This window comes from Barbus barbus, assembly GCF_936440315.1.
Source record: "Barbus barbus genome assembly, chromosome: 26".
NCBI lineage: Eukaryota > Metazoa > Chordata > Actinopteri > Cypriniformes > Cyprinidae > Barbus > Barbus barbus.
The window spans coordinates 27786209-27814140 of record NC_136754.1 but is presented as its reverse complement, the minus strand read 5'-3'; the positions used below and the strand labels follow the sequence as shown (position 1 = coordinate 27814140).

The window sequence follows — 27932 nt, the reverse complement described above, 5'->3', positions numbered from 1 at the left end:
AGTTTTGGTACTTGCTCTGCAGAAGCAGCATAGCAGATCTATTCCGCCAAGACCAAACATATTAACATTGCCATGTGTATTACCATGCTAAACTCTCCAAGAGTTGTCATGACAGAACTGGAGTTTTCACTCAGTCAACGGCTGAACTGAAGTGATTTAGATTAGATTAACTGATTGTACAGGGAACACAGTTAGCTCAGTCCAAATTTCCTCATTCATCTTTATATAACCCGTTTGTAATTTGTATAAAAGTTTTATTTTTCTTGCTGCTAAGTTCACACCGTGTAGTTTTGGGAGTAACGACTATATTAAAATGGAGGACAGGCTAAGGCTACATGCTAGCATATTGTTTACTAAGAATTATTAATAGCATTAAAAATTAACAAACTTTTATTTATTGAATTTAAATAAAAATATTAAAATAAAATAGTTACAATGTACTAAAATTAATACAGAGAACTAGGGCTGGGCGGTATATCGAGTTTGTACGATATATCGATATATTCTTTATAAGCGATACGATTTAAGGCAATACTGTTTATTTCGATACAGTAGTTTGAAACAAGCGCATCTGAAAATATAGAGGAGGACACAGACCGAGCTGCTGCGGAGAAAGTGCATAGTACAATATGCTCTAAATGTGACAAACATTATATGAAGGGCTTTAAAAAACTCGTAAGGTATAGAAGCCTATAGTTTAGTTTCGGTTTAAGACGGCTCTGACAGAAAGGCTGCGTGTGCCGCTGACAGAGATGCTACTCGCGCGGTTTAATGTGTTTGAGATGTGCTGTTTTCCTAAATGCATAATTTACATTTCAAAGGTATATTCTCCATCTGTAAATGTTATAAAGCCATGGAAATATTTCCATTTTGCTGTCAGAAGTGCATAAGCCTTCTGCTTTGAGATTCTCCGCTACAGTACCGCCGCTCCCTATACTATCCAAGTTGCCCAAAGAAACATTTTCGCTCTTTTAGTATTACAATTAACATATACATAAACATAAATAAAAATCTAAACATTAACATATATAATTATAAAAAATGTGTTCTACAGTGAACGTAGACGTAGTAGGCAGTAGGCCAATCAATCACGACCGCTCGTGCCTCATGTTTGCGGTGAACAAATGTTTGCACCATGCTTGCTTTAAGATTTGTTGGTGTGTTTTTCACACTACTTCATGTAGTCCAGCACTTGTGCAGTGACATAATGCATAAACCCACGCAGTGATGTGATTTAGCGTGCGAGTGTGCCTTCCAGAAACATCCAAGCCACCCCAAACTCTCACTGGCACCCGGGCAGAACAGCTCGGATGGTCTAATTAGCTCTCGCAGAGCAACTTCCAGCACAGCTTACAACAGACTCAAGGATGTGATAAATCCCCCATTTAATTAATTTAAAATACAAACAAAGATAATCTGGAGGGAAAGTGAAGCTTCACAGTGGAGAAAAAAATGAACCATGAAAGCAATCCCACTTGAGCAAACAAAAATATCATTGCGCTCTGTCCAGTGAATTGGAAAGGAGAATTGATGCTGCTAAAATGAAAAGTTTCACATCAGGGATATTATGAAGTTAGAAAGCTTTAAACATGCAGGTGTGCTTTGATAAGGTCACACACAGCAGGGAAAAATTATGTTAAATGCAAACACTGCACAAAATGAAACATTTAAATATTTGATATGCTCACAATGCACACCGGTCATTATATATCTGTGATTTAATGCACAAATAAGTGGCAAGCCACTTGCATTTCTACACCAAAATATGACCTAGTACATTAATATGGTTTTTGTGTTCATCGTAATGCACTTTTTTGAATTTTTCACTTCAATATTAACTTTTGATTACATTTTTTGTTTACTTCTTTACTTGTACATAATGTAAATCGCTGTGCAGAAGCAAACATTTTGAGTGTTTTTGTGTCTCAATCATTGTGTGTTAGTGATGAGACTGAACACTCACCTCCATAGTTGTTAAGTTACAGCGGTGAGTTCCTGCAAACCAGCCGCTGCTGGAGCACTGGTCAATGTCCACATCCTGCAGATTAACATCCACACGCACAACTCCTCTACACCATGACAGAGAGAGAGAGAGAGAGAGGATGCAAAAGAACAGTATCAATGATTTAGGCTTTCGTTAAATTGTTATATTTTTGCATCAGAGCCACAGTGCTGTAGTCATGACACTTTAATTTCAGGCGACATGAAACTTCTTCTGTACCGATCTGCAGTGTGAAGAGAGCTACCGATCAGCACAAATTAGTATGCAAATATATGCAAGAATGAAGATCAGTGAATTCAAATATTAAGGTGCATATGCTAACACTTACTATTAATATTAAAGTAAAAAAAAACTAAACTACATTGCTAATGTATTTTTTATATTTATGCTCAAACTCACATATGCGTGCCTTAGCACAACATTTGAATTATACTTCATTGTTCATGGGAGGATCGCTTTGAACTTGAAACAGACAAAACTCACAAGCAAGCATGTATACAACATATTTCGCCATGATTAGTTCACTTGTAAAACAGATGAGAACTGTAGTCTGCCCAGGTCAACCTTAAAGGGTTACTCCACCCTGAAATGAAAATTTTGTCATTAATCACTGACCCTCATGTCGTTCCAAAACTGTAAAAGCTTTGTTCGTCTTCAGAACACAATTTAAGATATTTTGGATGAAAACCTGGAGGCTTGTGACTGTCCCATTGACTGCCAAGTAAATAACACTGTCAAGGCCCAGAAAAGTATGAAAGACATCGTCAAAATAGTTTGCGTCCAGCGGATATTCTCCAATATGGTGCTATGCTGAATCAGAGGAGGCAAATTGTTCAATAAAGTCGTTATTTTTGTTTTCTTTGCGTACAAAAAGTATTCCCGTAGCTTCAAAACATTACAGTTGAACCACTGATGGCCTACTTTGACAATGTCTTTCATACTTTTCATACGTTATTTACTTGGCAGTCAATGGGACAGTCACAAGCCTCCCGGTTTTCATCCAAAATATCTTAAATTGTGTTCCGAAGACGAACAAAGCTTTTACGGGTTTGGAACGACATGAGGGTGAGTGATTAATGACAAAAGTTTCATTTTGGGGTGGAGTAACCCTTTAAGTGCTTAACTCTCTAGAATTCAAAATAGAAAATCGGATATTTGTATGAACTATATCCACTTTTTTCTTCAATGAGGAATTAAACCTTTGGGCAAGACTTCCGGTTCATTAGCCGCTGCAGGGAAATAACGAGAAGAATTACAACGTGCAATAAACAGTAAAACTGTTTGCACTACAAACCAGTGTGTTCATAATTAAAATAATACATAAAAATAATATGGTAAGGCACACCAATTTTCGCACAGCTAAAAATAGCTGGACACAGATGAGACCGGATGCCAGAACCATAAAATTTACAAATGGCCATACCCACACTTACAGGAAGAAAAAGGTGGGTATGTTACATTTAATCAGCTTTATTTTTAAATGAATTAAAAATTATTGTTTCCCATTCACTCTTGAATGGTTTCACCCATGATGCACTGTAAAAAAAATATTTTTTGAAGTAAATGAAACAAACATTATTGGAGTGCGTTTTACAAGAAAATAGTTTCTACTTTCTACTTGAAATTTCCCATTTAATGTGTTACATACCAATTCTTTGTAATAATTTAAGAAATGTATTCACAATTAAAAACATATTCCAAGTAAATTTGGAAAAAAAAAAGATTTTTTAAAAAGTAAATCATACACAATTTTTTTGTGTACCATAACTAAATTATCTTATTAATATAATTATATTATTGTTTCACCACACAGAGGAATGAAGCTGAAGTGTCAAATATGGTTTGAAATCAATAAATACAGCATAATTATAATCACAGTAAAAGTAAATATATATATATATAGGTCCTTGAAATAATTGCAAATAATTGTCTTGTTTTCAGTTTCTTATTAACTCCTGGTGTCCTCAACATAGAAACTATCTTAAAATATGAATTAATTTTTTTCCCCAACCATTTGTTTATTATGCTCCAAACAATGTAATAATGTTAAAAAGAAAAAATAAGCTTTTTTTCTATGCTTCTCGTGAAAACATTCCTCAGAAAATAAAACTACTGCAATTTCTTTGAAAGAATGCAGAATGGTCAACTTGTTAGATACAAAACAAACCTCCATGCATCCAATAGTTCCTGCAGTTTCACTTCTCTTTGGTGCAAAACACAGTCTCATTATGAGCTGCACGCTACACTTTGCAAGGGCATTTCAATTGCTCTTCCCCAGGGAATGAGACGAGCCATCATTAGACTGAACAGAATCCGACACTCAGATTGCAAAAAGAAAAGTGTTTTTATCCACTCTGCAATGCCATATTCAATCGGATTTGCAAATGCTGCTGGTTGTATGATGTAAGATTTTCATGTAAGCATTCTCACTTTCTGACTTGGAGGGAAAAGCCAGCCCTCCGGTTCATTGTGTGAAAATGAGAATTGTTGGCTTTTACTCCAGATAGAGGTCCATTAGGGGGGCTTCTCTTTCAATGTCCCATAAGGCATGTTATCTGAGACCCGTGGACCAGGCCGTTCCATATCGACTCCATGTTCTCTCACAATCTTTGCTACTGCTGTTGAAATAAATGAAGAACCACATCAGTCTCCAGCATCTAATTCAACTAACTCTAGAATCAATGCGTTGCTTTAAACGAACCTCTCCTTTCCATTTCCTGCCTGACAACTGCATGAGAGATGAGACCTGAAGAGTATGTGCTGCAAAATCAGAGACAGCACCACACATTTCTGTTGCTCAAACAGTACTGCATGGTGTGGAAGCTTGTTTCTGACACTGAATAATAAATAAAAAAGGTAACTGTGAGTTTTTATCTCACAATTCTGACATAAACTTGCAAGTGTGTGCTATGAAGTCATAATTGCAGTTCTGCCTTTTCTCTCGCAATTGTGAGTTTATATCTGACAATTCTGAAAATAAGATGTAAACATGCAATTGCGAGTGATAAAGTCAGAATTGTGAGATATAGAGATTGTAAGAAAATATCCTAGTGATACCTCATTTAGTATTTGTAGTTTTAAAATTTGTAGTTTTAAACATATTGCTCAAATATTTGTGTTTCTCTTTATTATGACAGGTGGTATAGACATTTAAGCACTGTATAGAACACAACCGCTGAAAATTTTGAAAGTTTGAAAAGTTTTTTTTTTTTTTTTCGGCAAGACACTTCTGTTCAGCAAGGATGCACCAAAAATCAGCCCAACTGTGTTAAACATTGATAAAAATCAGAAATGTTTCTTGAGCAGCAAATCAGCATATTAGAATGATTTCTGAAGGATCATGTGACACTAAAGACTGGAGCAATGATGCTGAAAATTCAGCTTTGCATCACAACAATAAGTACATTTTAAAATATATTCAAATAGAAAACAGTTATTTGAAATTGTAATCATATTTCACAATATTCAGCATTTTGATCAAATAAATGCAGGCTTAACAATCATAATAAATACTCGTAAACAATCTTACATATTTAAAAAAAAACGTATTATATAAATATTGTTATTAATTTCCTGGTGTAATTGTGAACAATTTAAGTGCTTGCTCCTCTGAAACTTTAACAACAGTTTCACACTGCAGGCTTTAATTAAAGGTTTCATTCTTATGAATGGATCCATTTGTTCCTGTTGCTTTGACTAAAAAAAAAATCAATTTTATTGGAAGACTGGGAGTTCTCTTTTTTGATTTTCTCTTCATTTGGTGGCATAGTCTAGAGCCGCAGGGGAGTGACACTGATTGTTATTTGCATGAGCCCCCAATTCACTCCTCTCTGCTCATTTCTTCCCGTTTCATTTTCGACTCCAGCGAAGGCCCAAAGGCAGAAGCCATCTGTCTGCTGAGATGTGAAACAAACACCTGCAGATAGCTGGAGCTGCCAGCGCGCTCTCTTATCTTTAGGCAAAGAAAATGGAGCATGAACGAGAGAGAGAGAGTCACAGAGAAATGTGAGAATTATCTGCTCAACGCACTAATCTTTCAAGTCGAGGGATGTTAACAATGTTTACAATCCTGTTCTCAAACTCTATTACAATGTCTTGTTGATCAAACGTATAAATAACTTACATAAGGATAAAAATAACTGCAAGAAAAATTAGAACCGCAATCATAGGTTTTCACACTAAAACTCCATGACAAACCAAAATCAACTCTCCAAATATAAGCATTATGCTTGCAATTTACAAAACTATTTTGCATTTCACTGACTATGTATAACAAATAACAATGCATTGCCAGCCAAATGTGTTTTTAATTTCAGAGGCTTGAAAATCCTGATTGTTGACAATCCTCACAGAATATTCAGCCATAAAAATTGCATCCCATCATAAAATAAGACATAAAAGACCATTCTTAGCTTAAGTATTCTCAGCTTCAAGTATTGCTGCAGAAATATCAGCTACATTCAGCTAATGTTGAACGCTTTAAATGTTTTCATTCCCAAATAATTATTGGTCAGTAACCTGAAGAGTAGGGCGGAAAATGTTGCCATGTTGTTGTCAAACCCTCATGTTGTGTTCCAGTCATTTTGACACAGAGAGGATTGTCTTTTTCCCAAAAATGCTAGTTAATGTTATGGTATTGGACTAAAACATACTGACTTTGTTATGCTATATTATTACCAAATATTGGATTCAATCTTTTTATCAACTTGTTTTTTTTTTTCTTTTTCAATTAACACAGATTTTGTACTTCTTTCCAAAGTGATTGATCATAGGGCCACAGTGATGTAAGCTTATACACTCACCTAAAGGATTATTAGGAACACCTGTTCAATTTCTCATTAATGCAATTATCTAATCAACCAATCACATGGCAGTTGCTTCAATGCATTTAGGGGTGTGGTCCTGGTCAAGACAATCTCCTGAACTCCAAACTGAATGTCAGAATGGGAAAGAAAAGTGATTTAAGCAATTTTGAGCGTGGCATGGTTGTTGGTGCCAGACGGGCCGGTCTGAGTATTTCACAATCTGCTCAGTTACTGGGATTTTCACGCACAACCATTTCTAGGGTTTACAAAGAATGGTGTGAAAAGGGAAAAACATCCAGTATGCGGCAGTCCTGTGGGCGAAAATGCCTTGTTGATGCTAGAGGTCAGAGGAGAATGGGCCGACTGATTCAAGCTGATAGAAGAGCAACTTTGACTGAAATAACCACTCGTTACAACCGAGGTATGCAGCAAAGAATTTGTGAAGCCACAACACGCACAACCTTGAGGCGGATGGGCTACAACAGCAGAAGACCCCACCGGGTACCACTCATCTCCACTACAAATAGGAAAAAGAGGCTACAATTTGCACGAGCTCACCAAAATTGGACGGTTGAAGACTGGAAAAATGTTGCCTGGTCTGATGAGTCTTGTTGAGACATTCAGATGGTAGAGTCAGAATTTGGCGTAAACAGAATGAGAACATGGATCCATCATGCCTTGTTACCACTGTGCAGGCTGGTGGTGGTGGTGTAATGGTGTGGGGGATGTTTTCTTGGCACACTTTAGGCCCTTTAGTGCCAATTGGGCATCGTTTAAATGCCACGGCCTACCTGAGCATTGTTTCTGACCATGTCCATCCCTTTATGACCACCATGTACCCATCCTCTGATGGCTACTTCCAGCAGGATAATGCAGCATGTCACAAAGCTCGAATCATTTCAAATTGGTTTCTTGAACATGACAATGAGTTCACTGTACTAAAATGGCCCCCACAGTCACCAGATCTCAACCCAATAGAGCATCTTTGGGATGTGGTGGAACGGGAGCTTCGTGCCCTGGATGTGCATCCCACAAATCTCCATCAACTGCAAGATGCTATCCTATCAATATGGGCCAACATTTCTAAAGAATGCTTTCAGCACCTTGTTGAATCAATGCCACGTAGAATTAAGGCAGTTCTGAAGGCGAAAGGAGGTCAAACACAGTATTAGTATGGTGTTCCTAATAATCCTTTAGGTGAGTGTACACCTCAGTTTTTGAGTGAACATTGCCAAAATTATTCAAAATAATGCTTTTCACTCAAAAACTGAGGTGCATCAGCTCAGATCAATGAGGCCTATGACCACTCAATTCCAAATACAATACAAGTGATAATTCAACTCATGATGACAGAAGTTTCATTTTGGGTGAAACTACAAACTTAACAGGTTTTGGCAGCATGCATTTTCAGCCGAATGTTTTGTTCCAGCAGGGTCAGCAGCATGCTTTTTCCAAAGGAGACAAAAATAAAGCTTTGAGAAGGAGTTGGTTTGTTTTCAGTTTGATTGACAGCAATGAACCCCACATGTCTGGCACTAGACTAAAATATCCACCACTGAAGCATGCCAATTTATGCAACAGACCATTAAATAAAACAGCACTGACCGTAAAAGTCTAAGTAAGCTATACAGAGCTTATGTAAAACACTTTGAGGGAGATTCATTTGCTTCATTGTCTTTGTAAGTGATGTAATGTGCCTCTTTAAAATGAAACAAAGGGAATGAAACTAAGGAAGAGCTGCACAATGACCTGGAAATTAAAGGGGGAAATTTTGTCATCCTTTACTTACTTTCATGTTGTTCTAGATTTAGGATGTGTTTCCCATATACAACAATGTAACTCTCTGCTTAACTACTATGTGATGCATTGTTGGAGAAATTACATAGCTAGTGAAATTCAACATTTATGGTTGCTTTCCAGTCATATTAAGAAAAACAAATGTTCACTGAAATGTTCTCTTTTGGAATCCTTTTTAGAAGTGAAGAGCACAAACACACATGTGCATTCTTCAAAACGTGCTTTTATTCTCTTGACAAACTAAATTAATGAAATTTATATGGAATGAAAGACATAGATTGTACTCCGTGAAAATGTGTTGTGACATTTAGACATGACAGGACCTTAAGACAGTACAACGCATTGAATGGACTGAGCATCTAGTCCTGATCCTCGTGTTCATTCACCAAAAAATAAAAAGTCATATAGACTACTTTTATGTTATGGTGCTTTTTTGAACTTCACGGGCATGGTCATCTATTATTGTATGTCATGAACATGAAGGCAAACAACAAAATGTTTAATTCTTTGATTAAGTTTTCATTAAAGGCTGCCTATACTGAACAGAATCTCAGGAGTTGATGTCATATAACCACTGAAATGGATAATTGTCATTTTGTTGAGTAGATGACATCTAGCAGAAAACCATTACAGCTGCAATATCAACAAAGGCTGTAGATTATAAAAAAATTAAACTCACATGCGTATCATATCATGTGCAGAGTTCAAGTGCAACTGGCCCAAAACTCAAAATGTGTTCAAGCAACCAGTGCAGCCAGCAGCCGTTGAAATTGGTTTGATTGATTTTGAAATAAATTAGGTTTGTGACCTGATGCTCTCTCTTGGTGATACCTAGCAATTTATCACATTAACATTCACATTACTATGCTGAAAGAAAACCAGCATTCTGTCTGTCCAATCACTAAGTGTTTACATGTGTTCAAGAGACTTTCTCTAAATCAAAAATGTCATTGCATTTGATGACAAAATATCAGGCAAGTGACAAGCCATCTTTGCAATGACGTTTAACCAACTGGTATCACAGTTTCCATTGGATGTATTAAGTCAGTAGTTCAACTATGAACATGATCCACTAATCTGTCACACCCAGAAAGTGTCTGAATACATATTGTATTAATTTCGAACAATATATCCTTTTTTAAACTCATTTAAGACCTTGAGAAATGTTCTACTTAAAAAGTGTGTTTGTGCTAACCTTATTCAAAGTGCATCCTACTTGATGTTATCCATCGACATACAGACATTTCAGTGTGGCTAATGTCTAAATAACCCTAACTAGATGGGGTCATAACTCAGTAACTGTACACTGACAGTAAATGTTCTGAGGCTAGATCATTTCAAAACCTATTATATTAAAGTAGGTTTTGACAATTCTTGCCTCAAACCTAATATTCAACAATCATAATATAATCATATTTTTACTGGGTAAACAAGTGAATCACACTAGCATACATTAAGACAAGAGTCAACTAATGAACTGATTTTAAATAAAAGATGTTATCAGGATAAAATTATTTTTATAGAAGTCAGTTGGGCAGGTGTTTCATAAACTGTTTTGTGTTTCATTACCGTTTCAATTTTGCTAAAAGTTGATTAGTAGTATTCCTGTTTTGTGACAACTGACCCCATATAACAGCTCAACATGTGTTCACTGAACTAATCTTTTATACATAAGGAAATGTTTATAGGTTTTTGTAGCCAAACCTTTAAGATATTTACCAACAGAAATGGACTTTTACAAAAATTCTGAAATACTCACTGGAATACAGTGGTGGCTAAAATAATTAGAACACTATTCACCAGCTAAAAACTGGATTTAAGTCATTTATTTCTATCTTTTGCTGTAGTGTGTCAGTAGGAAATATCAGTTTACATTTCCAAACGTTCATTTTGCCATTAATTGTAATAATCCAGTGAGATTTGTGTTTGCACAAGGAGTCTGAAACAGCCAGTGCTCCACACAGAGATCTGATCTGATCATCATCCAGTCTGTCTGGAATGACATGAAGAAACAGAACAAACTGAGACAGACCAAATCCAGAAGAACTGTGGCAACGTCTCCAAGATGCTTCTAGAGTCCTACCTGCAAAGTTTAAGGCACTTGTGTAAAAATGCTGTAAAATGAGGATGCTGATCAATTAACTTCTATTAAGTAAATTAAATCAACATTTGGCGTGTGACCATCCTTTGCGTTTAAAGCAGCTTTTGTCCTAGGTGCACTTGTGCATAGTTTTTCAAGTAGCTTTGCAGGTAGGTTACTTGAAGCATCTTGGAGACGTTGCCACAGTTCTTCACAGGTCAGATATCTGTGGAGCACTGGCTGCTGTCAGACAAAAATCTCAGCAAAAGATAATGGAACTTAAATACATTTTTTTTTTGCCGGTTAAAATACTAGTGTTCTAATAATTTTGGCCACCACTTTAAGGGTGTGACAACTTGCCCCGCCCCGGTCTCCCCTACAATTATATCGAATATGTGAACATAATAAGCTACTGCATAGTCATAGTGTATGTACAAATTACAATACATTTGCTGTATGTGCTCAAACTAAAATCTATTTGTCTTACATAAACATGAATTTGGAGATTGCGAGTTATAAAATGTCATTCTTCATCAGTCTGTGTTTATGTTTGTGACTTCTGCTGAAGTTCATTAAGAGTGTCTTACCTAAACTCCGGCGCCGTGTTATTCTTCAGACCATAGAAACCGGCGGAGAGCGTCAGCAGCCAGTGCGGCACAAAACTGCCGTGCTCGCACTCTAGATAGGGCGCAGACCACTTGACATGACTTCTGTCCAGAAAATATCCGCCCTGCGCTGCTGGAAACCCTCGACTTTTGGCCAGCCTCTGAGGTCTCTTTCGGTCCCGAAACTCGTTGTACCAGTCGGACTCAGACGTCCTGACGTTTTTAAGGCGATGGCGCGCGGTGTTGGATAGATCTTGAAGCACTATGCGCTCCTCGCCTCTGGTCGCCTGAAGGAACACCTGCGGACCGGACGCCTCAGGAGACTCCGTGTGAAATGTGACCACGGCCCGGTGGATTTTAGGATTCCCTTCCAACATACTCGTCACCAGCGCGTGGTACCACTGGACATCCCTCCGCAGATGCTGCTCCCTGGAGCTGTTGGACTGCAGGAACATGTTTAGGAAGTTGGTGGCGTGCGCCATGGTGTCGAGGACGCCGTGGAGGGAGGAGTGCGAGGCGGCGTGAGCTCCACCGCGGAGGCTGCTCAGCTCGTACCGCCGAGAGCAGTTGACATGCTCCAGGGTGGATGAGTCCCCCGTGTGCAGGAAAGCGGTGACCACCCGCGGCAGATCCTCCTCGAGCTTATGCGCCACTGCCGTCCGCTCGGTGCTGGAGATGGTCGGCTGCTGGTGCATCGTCTCCCCGGTGCTGTAAAGCGGATATTTAGCCTTGATTTCGGGATCTTTGTCGTTTTCAGACCATTCCACGTAGCCATAATTTGATCCCTTCGCAATTCCCACTAGCAGGAGAAGGTAGAGCAGGAATGCATCCATGCCTCGACGCCAACGAGGACCGTGAACATTCTCCATTGGCATTCACTTCCTAAGCGCGTCCATTCCTCGGCTCAACGTAAACAGACGTGCATTCTCAAAAGTTACTCTAATGGTTCAATCAGACACATCCACACACCGACCACGCAACCCACATCTGTGGATCTGACGCGTCGAGCCTCGTAGATCTTGGAGCGACTGTGGCAAATATCTACAGCATCGCTTCTGCCGTGGGTTACTGTAGCGTTCACTACTCCCATCACTAACGAATGCTCGCTCGGAGCTGGCGGGGGGCTGATTGTTTCCAAAAGCATCTTTCCATCGTTACTGCACTGGAGACTTGTGAATGGCCATCGCTCCTGTCAGTCTTTGGCGCTTGGGTGGGTGTGGAGAGACAAGGGATGGTGGTACGGGATGTTCTCATGAGCATATTAAGCAATCCTTGTCCATTCCTCTCCTCCATAATCTCACTGATATTAAAGATGCATTGTTTTGTATGCTAAGCCTTACATTATTAGGGTGACATTAAACCTTTTTGAACCTACTCTGTAAAAGATGCACCTGAAAAAATGTGGTAAAAAGTGGTACTGCAAAAACGTGGCAATTGTTAATAGTTTCCTTACAATTTACGATAAATTTGATAATACATTTTAAAAGACAATAAGACATGTACTGTAAAATAGTGTAATAATGTGTTTTTAAAGAGTGAATTACCTTATAATTGTAAAACAGACGAATAATTAAAACATTAATTAGAGTTCTTTATCTTTCACTTTCTCTATTGAAAAAGCAGATGAAGCACTAAACACAGTCTAAAAGAGTGCTAAAGAAATAAATGGTTTTGTTGTGAGAGGACAACAGAGAAAGGATTTTTTTTACAGGAGGAAGTGTTACAACAGATTAAAGACTCGAGCAATATGGTTTAAACTTTGCATGGTGCATTTGTTTCCTACAAACATTTAGCTTCTCGCTTCAAAGATGTTAACTGATGGACTGGAGTGGTGTGGATTTCTGGTGTATTATTATTATGATGTTTTTATCAGCTGTTTGGACTCTCATTCTGACGGCACCCATTCACTGCAGAGGATCCATTGAGCAAGTGATGGAATGCTACATTTCTCCAAATCTGTTCCAGATTTTTTGTCTATATTGTGGCATATCAAAAGAGACCAAATTATCCCCACGAGGACTGTAAAACATGAAATTGTATATTGCCATGACAAGCAGGGTTTGAAATTAACACCTGCCAAATGTGGGTAAAAATCAGCTGTGTCGGGTAACGCTGTCAAATCACTAGCCAATTTGGCGGGTTACTTTTCGTAAGCTATGTTCACTCATTAATTTCATAGGGAAGCTCATGCAAGCCAAGTCTGCGCAGGTTTAGCGCAAATACCGAACTCGTGAGACATCATGACATTATCGAGTATATTGCAAAAACCAAACAAAACACACCTACCGAGTGCACGCATACACGACTATGTGATGAAGTCTGGTTAGACTAACTAGTGCGCGTGCGCATTTAAAGTGCGTTCTTTCACTGCATGATTCAATCTATTAATATGCATTAGGAATTATCATAATTCAAGATAAGGGGGCAGAGAATGTATATATTTATATACATTCATATAGTTAATCAATATCACACTAAGAGTGCCGTTTATTCTTTAAAAATCAGGTTACAAAACATTATTTATACATTTCTAACTGCAAGTTAAAGCTTTCCATGTCCCTCTTTGCTGCATGTGTAAATACATCTAAATGCCACTTCATATGCATCTTCTGTAAAGATTAATTTTATTGATACTGATTTAATTTGTTTAGTAGCAGCCTAAATGTATTATTATAATTGACTGATTAAATGTAAGAATTTGACTCAAAAGATGATGCACACTTTTAAAAAAATAATTTTATAAAGGTAAAAATGCCCATAAAAGGTAAAAATCAATTTAAACTTATTGGAAAAGATTCATTTCTATCACTGCTGTGAATTGACACAGAATATGAAGAATATCAAAAACATTAGGAGCCAGCTGTCTAAGGCAGTCCTTAAGATACCAGCACAATAACACACTCAGCAAAATATCGTCTAATTATATTTATCGATACAATCCCAGAAAATGTTGAGATTATTTTTTTGTTAGTATTGCACACCCCTAGTACTGACACAAAATGATTTGCAATGGTCGCTTTGTCAGACAGCCTCAGGCTGTTGGTTTATTTCTGTAGTTTTTTTTTGTTTTGTTTTTTTTGTTTGTTTTTTGACTAGTAGAAGTTATGAATGGCCGGTAACTTAAAAATTTAGTAGCCAAATTGGCTGGTGAGTGAAAAAGTTCATTTCAATCCCTGATGACAAGTAAATGATAACCATGAGGAAAATGGCTTATTAGGCACTAAAAGGTAAAGGGGGAGGTGTTGCTACAATTTATAGCAATATTCTCAGTATTTCTCGGAGGGCAGGCTTTAACTCGTCTGAAGTTATGGTGCTGCGTATAACGTTATCTAGAGAAACACGTGTTAGTGATAAATCCCCTGTGATGTTTGTACTGGCTACTGTATACAGGCCACCAGGGCACCACACAGACTTTATTAAAGAATTTGCTGATTTTCTATCTGAGTTAGTACTGGCTACAGATAAAGTCTTAATTGTTGGCGATTTTAATATCCATGTCGATAATGAAAAAGATGCATTAAGATCAGCATTCAAAGACATTGTGAACTCAATTGGGGTTAGACAACACGTTTCCGAACCTACTCATTGTCGAAATCATACTCTAGATTTAATACTGTCACATGGAATTGATGTTAGTGGTGTTGAAATTCTGCAGCAAAGCGATTATATCTCAGATCATGATCTAGTTTTGTGTAAACTCCATATAGCTAAAACTGTAAATTCTACTGCTTGTTACAAGTATGGTAGAACCATCACCTCTACCACAAAAGACTGCTTTGTAAGTAATCTTCCTGATTTATCTCAATTCCTCAGCATATCCAACAGCGCAGTAAAACTTGATGATGTAATAGAAACTATAGACTCTCTCTTTTCTAGCACTTTAGATACAGTTGGTATACTCTGTGGTATAATGAGCACACTCGCACCTTAAATACTTTAAAATGTCATCATCTACAGTGCATAACATCATTAAAAGATTCAAAGAAACTGGAGAAATCTCTGTGCATGACGGAGAAGGCCGAAGAACTTTGTTGGATGCCCGTGGTCTTCGGGCCCTCAGATGTCACTGCATCACTCATCGGCATGATTCTGTCATTGACATTACTAAATGGGCCCAGGAATACTTCCAGAAACCACTGTCAGTAAACACAATCCACCGTCCATCTGCAGATGCCAACTAAAGCTCTGTCATGCAAAAAGGAAGCCATATGTGAACATGGTCCAGAAGCGCCGTCGTGTCCTGTGGGCCAAGGCTCAATTAAAATGGATTGTTTCAAAGTGGAAAAGTGTTCTATGGTCAGACAAGTCCAAATTTGACATTCTTGTTGGAAATCACGGACGCCGTGTCCTCTGGGCTAAAGAGGTGGGAGACCTTCCAGCGTGTTATCAGCATTCAGTTCAAAAGCCAGAATCTCTGATGGTATGGGGGTGCATAAGTGCATTCGGTATGGGCAGCTTGCATGTTTTGGAAGGCACTATGAATGCTGAAAGATATATAAAGGTTTTAGAGCAACATATGCTCCCCTCCAGACGACGTGTATTTCAGCAGGAAAACGCAAAACCACATACTGCAGCTATTACAACAGCATGGCTTCGTAGTAGAAGAGTCTGGGTGCTGAACTGGCCTGCCTGCAGTCCAGATCTTTCACCTATAGAGAACATTTGGCCCATCATTAAACGAAAAATACATCAAAGACGACCACAAACTCTTCAGCAGCTGGAAATCTATATCAGGTAAGAATGGGACCAAATTCCAACATCAAAACTCCAGAAACTCATAACCTCGATGCCCAGACGTCTTCAAACTGTTTTGAAAAGAAGAGGAGATGCTACAGCAACACCATGGTAAACATGCCCCCATCCCAACGATTTTGAGACCTGTAGCAGGCATCAAATTTGATATGAGCTCATTTCAGCTTTTGAGGATCTTTTGGTCTACTTCACTTTGTCAGGCAGGTCCTATTTAAGTGATTTCTTGATTGCGAACAGGTGTGGCAGTAATCAAGCCTGGGTGTGGCTAGAGAAACTGAACTCAGGTGTGATAAACCACAGCTATGTTTTAATGGGGGGGGGGGGGGGTAGGTTTAGGGGGCAAACACTTTTTCACACAGGGCCATGTGGGTTTGGATTTTGTTTTCCCTTCATAAAAAAAACCCTTAATTTAGAAACTGCATGTTGTGTTTACTTGTGTTATCTTTGATTAATATTTAAATGTGGGGAAGTCGTGGCCTAATGGTTAGAGAGTCGGACTCGTAATCGAAAGGTTGCGAGTTCGAGCCCCCGGCCGGCAGGAATTGTAGGTGGGGGGAGGGAATGTCCAGCGCTCTCTCCACCCTCAATATCACGACTGAGGTGCCCTTGAGCAAGGCACCGAACCACACCCGGGCGCCGCAGCATGGCTGCCCACTGCTCCGGGTGTGTGTTCACGGTGTGTGTGTGTGTGTGTGTGTGTGCATTTGTTCACTACTCACTGCTGTGTGTGTGCACTTGGATGGGTTAAACGCAGAGCACCAATTTCGAGTATGGGTCACCATACTTGACAATACGTCACGACTTTACTTTACTTTACTTTTTAAATTTGTTTGATGATCTGAAACATTAAAGTGTGACAAACATGCAAAAAAAACAAAAAATCAGGAAGGGGGCCAACACTTTTTCACACCACTGTGTATATATATATATATATATATATATATATATATATATATTTATAATTTTTGATATATAATAAAATTTTTATAAACTGTATGGCCAAAAGTCTGTGGACAACCCTCCCTATAATTTACAAGTTCAGCTATTCTAGTAATTCCTTTTAGCAGTCAAACAACAGAGGCTCTCATTACTGAAAGTAAAAACCACCATCAACAGTTGGCTATAATATAACTGTGGGGGGGGGGGGGGGGTAACTTCAGACACACATGTACTGAACAAGAGCTGGGGATTGCACTGAACCCAAACTTTCTGACTTGAGGCCACATACCGATTCTCCGGGCTCCGCCAGCCCCAGCGGTGAGTCCGGTGACAGCCATCATGAGCGCTGCCGATGACGTCATGGCGAGTGTCGTCATCAGCAGCACTACGCGAGAACAGTTCGATTCATTCGTGGTTTTGGGGTCGACGAGCTGAATCCAACATGGCAGGACAGAAACAGGAATGTAACCAAACAGACGTGGATAAAGGAATTGTGGTTTGTGCGCTCTAAATATATTAAAAGCATCGCAAATGAAGTTATAAAACAAATTGCGTGGCGGATTTTACTTCATTGTAACTTTGTGATCACACTGTAAAAGTAGCCAACAGGCAGTTGCAACTCTGCAACACGTGAAAAAAAATGCATGTGTCTCATTTCAACTGTGCTTCACAGATCTCAGATGACTGGCCCGGTTACCCGCTGGACCTGTTCTCCTTTCCCGAGCATTACTCCGAGGATCTGGAGTGCGTCTACATCCCACACGGAGTTATCATGGACAGGTACTGCAAATTAAATTAAAGAGTCATGTAAACACTTACTGAAGACGTCCACTCTGCAGACTGACTAGATCATTATTCTCATTACAGGTTTACATGAGATTTTAGGTCTCAGACTTTTTGGACCCCACTGCGTATGAACAAATGTACATGCATATTTTATTATATTAATATAAATTGACTTTATTTTGTGCTGTATATTCATATTAGATTCTTTTATTTTTTTTATATAGATTATACTTTTTTAGATTTTAAATACTTTTGGCAGCAATATTTAGAACTACAGTCATTTACAGCATACTGCCTAATTTATACTGAAAACAATGTTTCTTAATGGATTTGTGCTAAAGTAGTTTTGAGATTAACAAAGCAGATTTATGCTAAAATTGTGGGGGGAGATGGATATATGTGAGCGATGCAATGAATTGCCTTTCCTTTTGAGAAGTTAATGACAATTAATTTGCATGTGGATTCATTTTGTAATTACACTACAATTATCACTGACTTTGGATAAGCATTTACATACACTTGTTAGCTTGTTGTTTTTAGTCTTGATTGCAAGTTTTACACGTGAAATGAAAAATCAGCTTTTTAGATGGAATTTCTATCAGAATTTGATACCCATATTAAAAGATAGCTAATTATATGAGACAAATCTTAGACATGTCTAGGATTAACCAGTGAATCTTTATGAGTGCCAATACTTGTTCTGTTGGAATAATGTCTTGGTATTGGACAGTTAAATGAAATCTCACAGGAAATGATAGTAAATAATATCTTTTGTTGGAAAATTCCTATTAGGATCACTCAGGCGTTGTTCTAATGTATGATGACAAGAAGGATTATTTCATTTTATGTAGATATTGTTCATTTTTTCTGAAAAACAAACACTTTTTGGATCAAAGTGGACAATGTCATTGGGATTTTCCAGGACAGAGAGACTGGCCAGAAATATCATGGATGATCTTGGCGATCATGACATCGTGGTGCTGTGTGTGCTGAAGGGAGGTTATCAGTTCTGCGCTGACCTGGTGGACTGCATCAAAGTCCTGTGCCGAAACTCCAACAAGACCCTTCCCATGAGGGTGGACTTCATCCGGCTCAAGAGCTACCTGGTGAGCACGCATGGAGTTAGGGGCTATTTTGTTCCATAGATGCTGTTTTCCATTTTTCTCAGAATTTGAATGTAGAGCAAATTGAAAATGATTTTCCTAAGCGCTTTACATGCTAAAACGGCATGAAACTGCTTCGATCATGTGATCAATCACAAGCTTCTTTCACACACGTGCACGTGGACACAAATGTTTTCTTTTACAAATGCCACTTTGTTTGTGATTTTCTCAGCATGCCTTCACGATTATAATGAATCACGGCTTTCTTGCATGTAAATTGCTGTGTGAAATCAGACACGCTACCAAAACTAAGCCAGCCGAGAAACATTTCTGAATATTATCAGTGTTTATAACCAGTTGTGCTGATTTATATTTTTGTGTAAACCATGATGATACAGTTTATTTAAGTTCAAAAGACCTAATAAGTTACTTAAATGTCTGCAAAGGCCTAGAGTAAAATGGTATATCAAGTAAATATATTTAATATATTATTAAAATATATAGCCTACAAATTGATAACTAAGAAAAAAAGTAAATTCTACTAAGTTGCATGTTTTTGCTCCAAGTTCCAATATTTTGGCCTTTTTTGGGTCAGTTTCAGTGTGTTTGTTCTGACTAATGAAATGGGACTGTTGTTGATGAGTGTTGGCTGTATTGTATGTATTTAGTCAACAGAGGGCATCATGACTTTATATTTGTCATGCTCTGTATCTCAGCTCAGCCTTTGAGATTGTGAAGTCTTTTGATTTCTATATCAGCTTTGAGGGTGTTTTTCAGCTCTGCTGACATTTTTCACCTAAAGCCTATGTTTGTTGAACCCAGGTGAATCTAGGATAACTGTTATTTATTGTTCACTAAATCACTTTGTCTGGAAAGCATCCACTTAATTTAATAATAACAGTTCTGACACTAACTTAATCTGATGTCTTGACTCTTTTATAGTAAGTCTTTCCAGACACATTGTCCCAGTAAATATATAATAAATGTTGTTTTTGCCTTTTCATTTTGATTTTCTTTCCCTTTAATGAAACAGTAAATATAATACTAGTAATATTTGACTTCTGTTTTCAATCTTGATTTCACACCAGAATGACCAGTCAACTCAAGTTCTTCACATAGAAGGAGCAGAGAACCTGTCTGTGCTGAGTGGAAAGGTACAGAAATCTTCTCTTGAGACCTATCCAAATAGTCACCATGCAAAAAAAAAGAAGAAGAGAGAAATATAATGTTTTTTAATGTGTAATGTGACCTGGATGTTTTTTGAGATTCGCCTTTTGAATTTTATTTAAATTAACTAGGTAAAATGTGCTAGTTGGGAGCACTTAAAGGTAAATGCTTAAAGGTGGGGTAAGCAATTTCTGGAAGCCAATGTTGATATTTGAAACAAACACGCCCCTATTTAGATAGCTCCGCCCCACATGTACGTAGCCTACGCAGCCCAGGCAACAATTAGTTCTGTGAAACAAAGTAAAACCAATGTTACACCGTGTCTACACCGGACGTGAGCGTCACAAAAAAATACTATAGAAGTCATTATAATCAGTGATGCTGTCTACACTGGATGCTGCACGGTTCGACACGACAAATCTCAGACAGAAAACTGCTGCCACGTTCTATTTATGACGTGCTGAAATGAGTTTCAACAGTCGCTTTATCGCGTCCAGTGTAGGGAGACTTTAGCTGTTGCGGCGCGTCCGTTGTTACTCACCTATCGAGAAGAAACAAAGCAATCTCGGTGTCCGATCACAGGTCTTCCGCTCCTTGAGTTCTCTCCAGCGCTGGAAAGCTGATCCGATATTTACACGGGTCCTACTTCTTGCTTTATCGTTCCGCAGACGTTTTCCGGCTCAGCTAATGTCCGTCCTGTGCACTGAACGCTCTCTCCTCCACATCATGAGTAGACACGCCCCTTACTGCTGATTGGCTACAAGTTTGTTTTGGTACTCTGCTCAGACTCAGTTTTCTAAAGCGTTTTTGAAAAATGACATACCCCACCTTTAAAGTTGACTCCTCAGTTTCTGTGGAATACACAGTTTTACAGGTCAAAGGCATGCAAAAGACACACACATTGACACAAACAAATACACACACATACATATGATAGCATTCTATTCACACTCATATCATTTCTGTAGACATGTCTATTTACTACTTTTTTTTATTTGACTCAAACTATAATATAGTGACAATGACAAAGCAAAACAAGGAAAACATTTTAAAAAATGTTAAAAAGTTTAATGTTAAAAAAAAATCAAGGTGATGACTAATATAAATATGCAGCCTATTTTCTTTTCCTGTATTCTTCACATATATTGTCATGTCATTTTACAACTTTCCCGTCATTAAAACATTTTTATAATAATGATACTATTTTGTGAATGTAATTTCATTAATTGTATTTAATGGTTCTTATATTTTTTTCTAAATTCTTTAATTTTATTATTAATTATAATGGATTTTAAATCCAACCATTAATTTAACTATTTTTTCCCCTTCAGTTCCTGGTAAAATGCAGTGATTCTGAATATGTGTCTTGTGATAGACATGACTGAGAGGTTAGAGTTTGTCAAAGGTTTATGATGTCTAATTCTTCAGTAAGAGGATTGATCTGCTCAGTTGCTCAGGTAATTGGATTTCCCAGCAGAGCTCAGGATTGTGATACAGTGTGCGAGTCTGTGATACAGACACAGTTCTTTAAAGCGTCTTTTGTCTTTTTATTCCCTGCTGAAGATGAATTCCCTCTGTTTTTAACTAGGAAATGGCATGCTGGGAAACAGAGTCTTTGGGGCAGTGTAGTTTTATTTATTGTTTGATGGTATACACACAATAATAAACAGATTTTATACAAATTTTCTTTGTTTTTCATTAGAAAATGGCATATTGTTAAAAAAAAAAATGCCTCCAGTCTAGCTCATGGGTAAATCTAATAAAAACAGGACACATTTTAGCCCCAAATAAATTATATTCAAAATATTTAAAAACACAATCTCGCAAATTCTCATTAGTGAATACATCCAGATGGTTTACTTCCAAGTTGTTTTTGTTATTGCCAGTGCTGAATCTCATTACTGTAATTCAGTTTTGTCCTTTTCCCAGCATTATACTGACCTAGTCTGCTTACTGTGCTGATTTTGCATTGTTTTTGCTTGTCTATCTGAGTTGTTTTTATAATAAGTATTCTGTGAATATTGTGATGTTGATATATCCTGAGCGTTCTGCGTCTCATCTTCTGTGTGTCTCTTCATATGTCCCGAAGAACGTCCTGATTGTGGAGGTACGTCTGCTGTCTGTCTGGATAAAAACTCACTCTCTCAGTCACTTTAATATCCTTTCAAATAAATAAAGCCTTTCAGATGCTTTATAGCAGATTATTTTTGATATGTTTGAACATTTCAGAGGTCAGTCAATCATGTACCAGTTTGTGCCTCTGTTTATTCAAGCAAAAAAAGCGGCATTCATTCCATATGACTTAGAAGCCAGAGGATTGTTTTTAGTCTTAATTGCCATTTTTAACGCTTTTAATGATGCCATAAGTGCCCTACATTTTCTTTTGTACATTTGTTTTCAATGCATTTGATTTTCTTTGTTCACAGTCTGATACAGCTACAAAAGTGCAAAAGTACAACATTAACATTTCTGCAAAAATAGGGGCCTTCATTAAATCAATTATATTCGCACGTGTAAACATTTTATAATACAATACCATTCAAAAGAGTGCATTATTACTTATTTATTTTTTACTTTTTTTGTTAAAACAATGGTAACACTTTAGTATAGGGACCAATTCTCACTATTAACTAGTTGCTTATTAGCATGCCTGTTATTAACATATTGGCTGTTTATTAGTATAGTATTTATAAAGCACATATTGTGCATGAGCATATTCTACATCCCTAATCCTACCCAATACCTAAACTTAACAACTACCGGACTAACTGTTAATAAGCAGCCAATTAGGAGTTTGAGGCAAAAGATGTGGCTAATGGTTTGTTAATAACGGGAATTGGACCTTAATATAAAGTGTGATCAAAAACATAATCGGAGTGTCTATTTACACTAAGTGCAAATAACCCGCCTTGTTGGCAGAGGCTATTTACACTAACTCCACCCACCAAGGTGTGAAAAGTCATCTCTAGTTGTGCTGATGGTAAAACGTGTGTAGTATGCATTTTGACGCGATCGACCCAGTTTCGAATCCGTCTTTTACCAAACTTTTTTTCTCCCTTTTCAAATTTCAAATCACATCAGAAAAGCATTTATTTTCAATAAATATGAAGGAAATAATCAAAAAGTTGAAAATAAAGTATCGGGTAGGTGTAGGGAGAGCTATATTGTCCCAATAAGGTGGCATTCATTCAATAATTTGAATTAAAATTAAAATTTACACTCAATAAGTTATTATTGCATACTATATTATAATGTACTACAATACTGAGGTGCAGATAATTGCCAGTAATTAGTATAAAATCCTGCTATTTTAACATAGTGTAAATAGCATCTATTGCTATTAGCAGTTAGTGCAAAGAGCCGCTGCCAAAAATAATACATTTATTCAACAAGGATGCATTAAATTGATCCAAATTGACAGTGAAGACTCTGACAATATTACAAAGGATTTTTATGTCAAATAAATGCTGTTCTTTTGAACTTTCATCTAAGGATTTATGGATTGTTTTCAATGATAATATAATAAGAATTGTGAAATGGCACTTTTTTTTTAATAAAAAAAATGCAACATGGGTGAGCAAAAGAGACTTCAAAAAATTTTTTTTAAATATCTTACCGAGCCCAAACTTTTGAAATATAATATAATATAATAATTTTACTATTACATCAGTGAATTAAACTTGTTGATTTTTTTGTGTTTGTGACTTTTATAGATGATGATTATCTTATGGAGTACAGTAATATTTGATAAGACACTACAGTACATAACAGTGAACTCACGCATTGTAGTGTCTATTTTGAGATGTGATGATTTCATGCAATGCCAAGATGACTTAAGTCCTGTCAAGTATGCTTCTCAAGCTGATAGTGTGTGACAGGCTTCATCTCAGTGTCTTTCCTCCCTCAGGCCATCGTGGACACTGGAAAGACCATGAAGACTCTGCTGGATCACGTTGAAGCCTTCAGGCCCAAGATGATCAAAGTAGCTGGGTGAGTCCACAGTGATAGACCAGTACAGGCCTGAGCTCTGCGTTTGTGGAGTCACTAGTCAGTCAGTGCAGGAGTGCGTGTGCATATTTTCTGAAGAAAGCTTGCACATATTAAGTGTTTTTGGGGGGCTCGTTTTGTGTCTGTCACAGTTTGCTGGTGAAACAGGTGCCCAGTGGGACAGGATATCTACCAGACTGTAAGTGATGATTACATATCTAAATGTATGTGAATAATATTGTACTAATATAATGGATAATATACTTTTAACCCTAAAACGTAGTTAGTGCGGTAGTTGATAAGTTTAGGTATTGAGTAGGATTAGGGATGTAGAATATGGTCATGCAGAATATGTGCTTTATGAGTACTAACAAACAGCCAATATGTTAATAATAGGCATGCTTTTAAGCAACTAGTTAATAGCGAGAATTGCTCCCTATGCTAAAGTGTTATCGAGACTTTTAGTATAATTCTAGCTTCAGCTTGTGGTTCATGTGTCTTTTTGCTGTGAAATCTTAAGTAAACATAATAACTTTTATATTGTTAGTATATTTCAGGACGAAAACTTACTGGACTGAAGCATTTACTTGAATATCCTTATATCATTTTTTTAGAAAATCATGTTAAAATGCAAGTATCAAATATGATCCATCAGGCTTTTGAGGAACATTTATTTGCTCATCTCTCAATTTGTCATTTTATTGCATTACATAATATATTTTTTGCTAATAAAAACTACAGAGATTTGATCATATCCTCTTACTAAGACATTTTATTAGGAGATATAGAGTGACAACTGATATTAATATGCATTTTATATAAGTATTCTGCCATACTGTTATAAGATCTCATTGATTTACATTACAATCAGAAATTCATCTTACTTTTTGTACAAAAAAGCATATTTTTGAATCAAACTCTGTATACCGCTGAGGGCTTTTCCTACTCCATATTCTCACTATATCATACTATATGAGCCATAACAGCCTGATGTATCAAATATGATATTCAACACAAGTGCAAACCTTTTTTACGTTGCCCTTTAGACAGGTTCAAAAAAAATATTCTACTATTATTTCATATGCCAGGCTTTACAGGGTTAAGAGCTCTGTTGTCTGATTTTTCCCTCAAAAACATTAGTCTGAAACATCAAGACATCCCAAACACAGATTAACATTTCCATTTGTTCCAGATGTTGGATTTGAGATCCCCAATCGTTTTGTGGTCGGCTATGCCCTGGATTACAACGAATACTTCAGAGATCTCAATGTAAGAGCCTGTTTATCAACATTTAAAGTGTGTTACACTGACTGAAATTGACATCTTGATAGGTTCATTCAGTCTGTAAAAGTGTACTCAAATGTTGTTTGTCACTCCTGTCAAAGAGCTTTATGAAGCTTAATGTGAGAATATCCCCAGACGAAGGACTAGCCCCGTGTGTCTACATATTCCACTGTCTGGACGCGACAACTGGTGTGAGATCAGCGGCTCGAGAAACATGTGCAGAACTTCTCTTTGAAGCAGAAGCGAGTTTGTTTGCTAATACTGCAGTGACGTATCACTGAGCTGAGCCTGTAATGTCTACCCAAAGCGTGAAATGACAGACAGCATTAGCACTGGGAGAATTAGGGAAGAAAAGTCTCTTTGCAGCTGCACGGTTGTCCATTTGGCTCCATTTGGAGGCCCGGTTGCTAGGGGTAAGTGAGCTGTTGTGAAAAATGACACCCACTTCAGAGAATGCCCTGGGCCGTTCAACTCAATTATCCAACAATCTAGTATCTATCTCTCACATGCATACATCATAGACCGTAGCGCCGCTCTGAAATCTAGTGAGCTGCCTACATACACAGCATTTTCAGGAGCACTCACAACATGATGTCTTGTAAGCACGATGTAGTTTTGAAGTAAATCCAGTAATATTATGAAATATTATTACAATTTACAATAACTTATTTTAATGTATTTTATGATTTATTTTGTGAGTTTAGGATTCAGTGTCACACGATCCTTCAAAAAATAATTCTAATATGTTGATTATTATCAATGTTGAAAACAGTTATAATATTGCATAATATTTTGTCTGGAAAATGATGTATTTTTCAGGTTTCTTTAATAAAGCGAACGTTCAAAAGAACAGCATTTAATTAAAATAGTGTTTTGATCAATTTGAATGCCTCCTTGCTTAAAGTATTAATTTATTTATTTTTTTAAATACATATGGTAAAATACATACCTGGCATGCAGCAAAATGTGCAAATATATATTAAAAATGGGCCCCTCGTATATTAAAATACCATTAAAAAAAGGCAAACTGTAAAAGGTAGTGTAAGAATATTTTATCATTTTAATAATGTCATTATTTTATTTGTTTAACTGCATGTGATTTGACCATTAACTGACAACAGATGTGTTAAATTATGGAAATATTTCTCAGGGGGAACTTCAAGTAAATATTTTAGGTCAAAGTGGTTCAGTTGACAAACAAGTCTGGAAATCTCATATCAATACCCAAAAGTACTGATAAAGTTCAGTCTAATTAAAATTGTAGACTATTTACAAATTGTGTTTTTTATGTTTGTTAATGAGTTGCATTGTTAGCTTAGCAACATGCTAACACCAAACTCTACTGAAATCAACCAAGAGTGGAGGATCTTCATGTGAGGATTGCTTTTTGTGTGACACAGAGAGAGGGCTTTTACTTTCAGCCTCCATCTTTGAGGTCGTCTTTCAATTTGAGATCAGCTTCCCCTGATAACCAAGCCTGTTTCTTAATGGATTTCTGTTTCATTTCTGTTTTCATCTAGCCATCTTTGTACATTTCTGTGCTCGTGATGTGTTTAGCATGCAGTGGTTCTCTTGAGAGCTTACTACGATCTCTCTCTCTCTCTCTCTCTCTCAGCACATCTGTGTGATCAGTGACAGAGGGAAACAGAAATACAAGCTCTGAAGAAGATGATCTCACTCATATATGAGCTTCTGAAGATTCACTGGAGGATGGAAGATGTCTGTGGATCTCACACAATGTGTTATCAAACACCTTTATCTAAAGAAGATCTCCTGTTCTCCTCCTTGCGTTCGATATGGACCGGTTTCACTGGTTAGAAATGAAGTACTGGGTTACAACTTCACACATGTACCCTATGCATGCAGTAGTAAGCAGAAATAGTATACTAACTACTACTCTCACTGTAATATATATGTTAGTATGCTATTTAGACATTAAAGGGATACTTGACCAGACGTTTTATAGGTTTAGAACGGCGATGAATGATAACAGAATTAACATTTTTGAGTGAACTGTCCCTTTAAGACTAAGTGTGTCTCATTTTAACAAGCGGCCATCATAATAGGGTGTTGTTACAATGCAAATATGAAATGTGTTCCATTCTGTAATGGACAGCTGTTTACTTATACTGTTAATTAATAATACACTGATTATTCACCAGCAGAAGCTGTAATATGTGAACTACAGCTTAAGAAACTGTTGGCAAACATTTGTGGAAGTTTACATTTATGTGAATTTTATACATTTTATAATATTTCCATGTAACGACATTAAAATTTTATGCATTTGTATTCATCACTTATGTCATTTTTTGTTTTTGTTTTGAACAATATAGATGAAAGCCTGCTTGTTTGGTTATGCATGACTTTCTGTGGTATTGTTACTTCAGAAGACGACTCAGACATGCCACACACCTGTACACACACACAATGGGATAAAGTGGAACAGAGTTTGCCTGGGTGTGTGTTATGTAAGCGCGTCTGTTGCTCATTGTTTTCTCTGCCCAGGCTCTTCTGCTCGTCTGACTGTTCAGCGCAGGTTAATTATGTGCCGCGTTTCTGTCAGATATATTGTCCAGTTTCAGGTGTATGCGGTGAAAGCACCCTTAAGTCATGCACAACAGG

At 37.3% G+C, this 27932-nt stretch overlaps 2 protein-coding genes across 2 annotated transcripts in view; one reads left to right on the top strand and one right to left on the bottom strand.

Annotated features, from left to right (window-relative positions):
* The window catches only part of LOC306845748 (metabotropic glycine receptor-like), a gene marked incomplete at both ends in the record, with an annotated part of 45401 nt that extends 33237 nt beyond the window's left edge, over window positions 1–12164 (bottom strand). The window contains 2 exons of the mRNA XM_079378725.1: window positions 1964–2069; window positions 11272–12164. Coding sequence (XP_079234851.1) covers window positions 1964–2069; window positions 11272–12164 — 999 coding nt within the window. The remainder of the gene's footprint in view (window positions 1–1963; window positions 2070–11271) is intronic.
* Window positions 12165–17422: 5258 nt separating this feature from the next.
* LOC306846517 (hypoxanthine-guanine phosphoribosyltransferase-like) lies at window positions 17423–27597 on the top strand (the record flags this gene model as incomplete). The annotated part of the gene is made up of 9 exons (XM_079379950.1): window positions 17423–17476; window positions 17654–17760; window positions 18689–18872; window positions 19958–20023; window positions 22126–22143; window positions 23944–24026; window positions 24176–24222; window positions 25216–25292; window positions 26923–27597. The coding sequence occupies 9 exons, from the start codon at window positions 17423–17425 to the stop codon at window positions 26968–26970; spliced, it is 684 nt and encodes a 227-aa protein (XP_079236076.1). The 3' UTR covers window positions 26971–27597.
* Window positions 27598–27932: the final 335 nt, after the last annotated feature.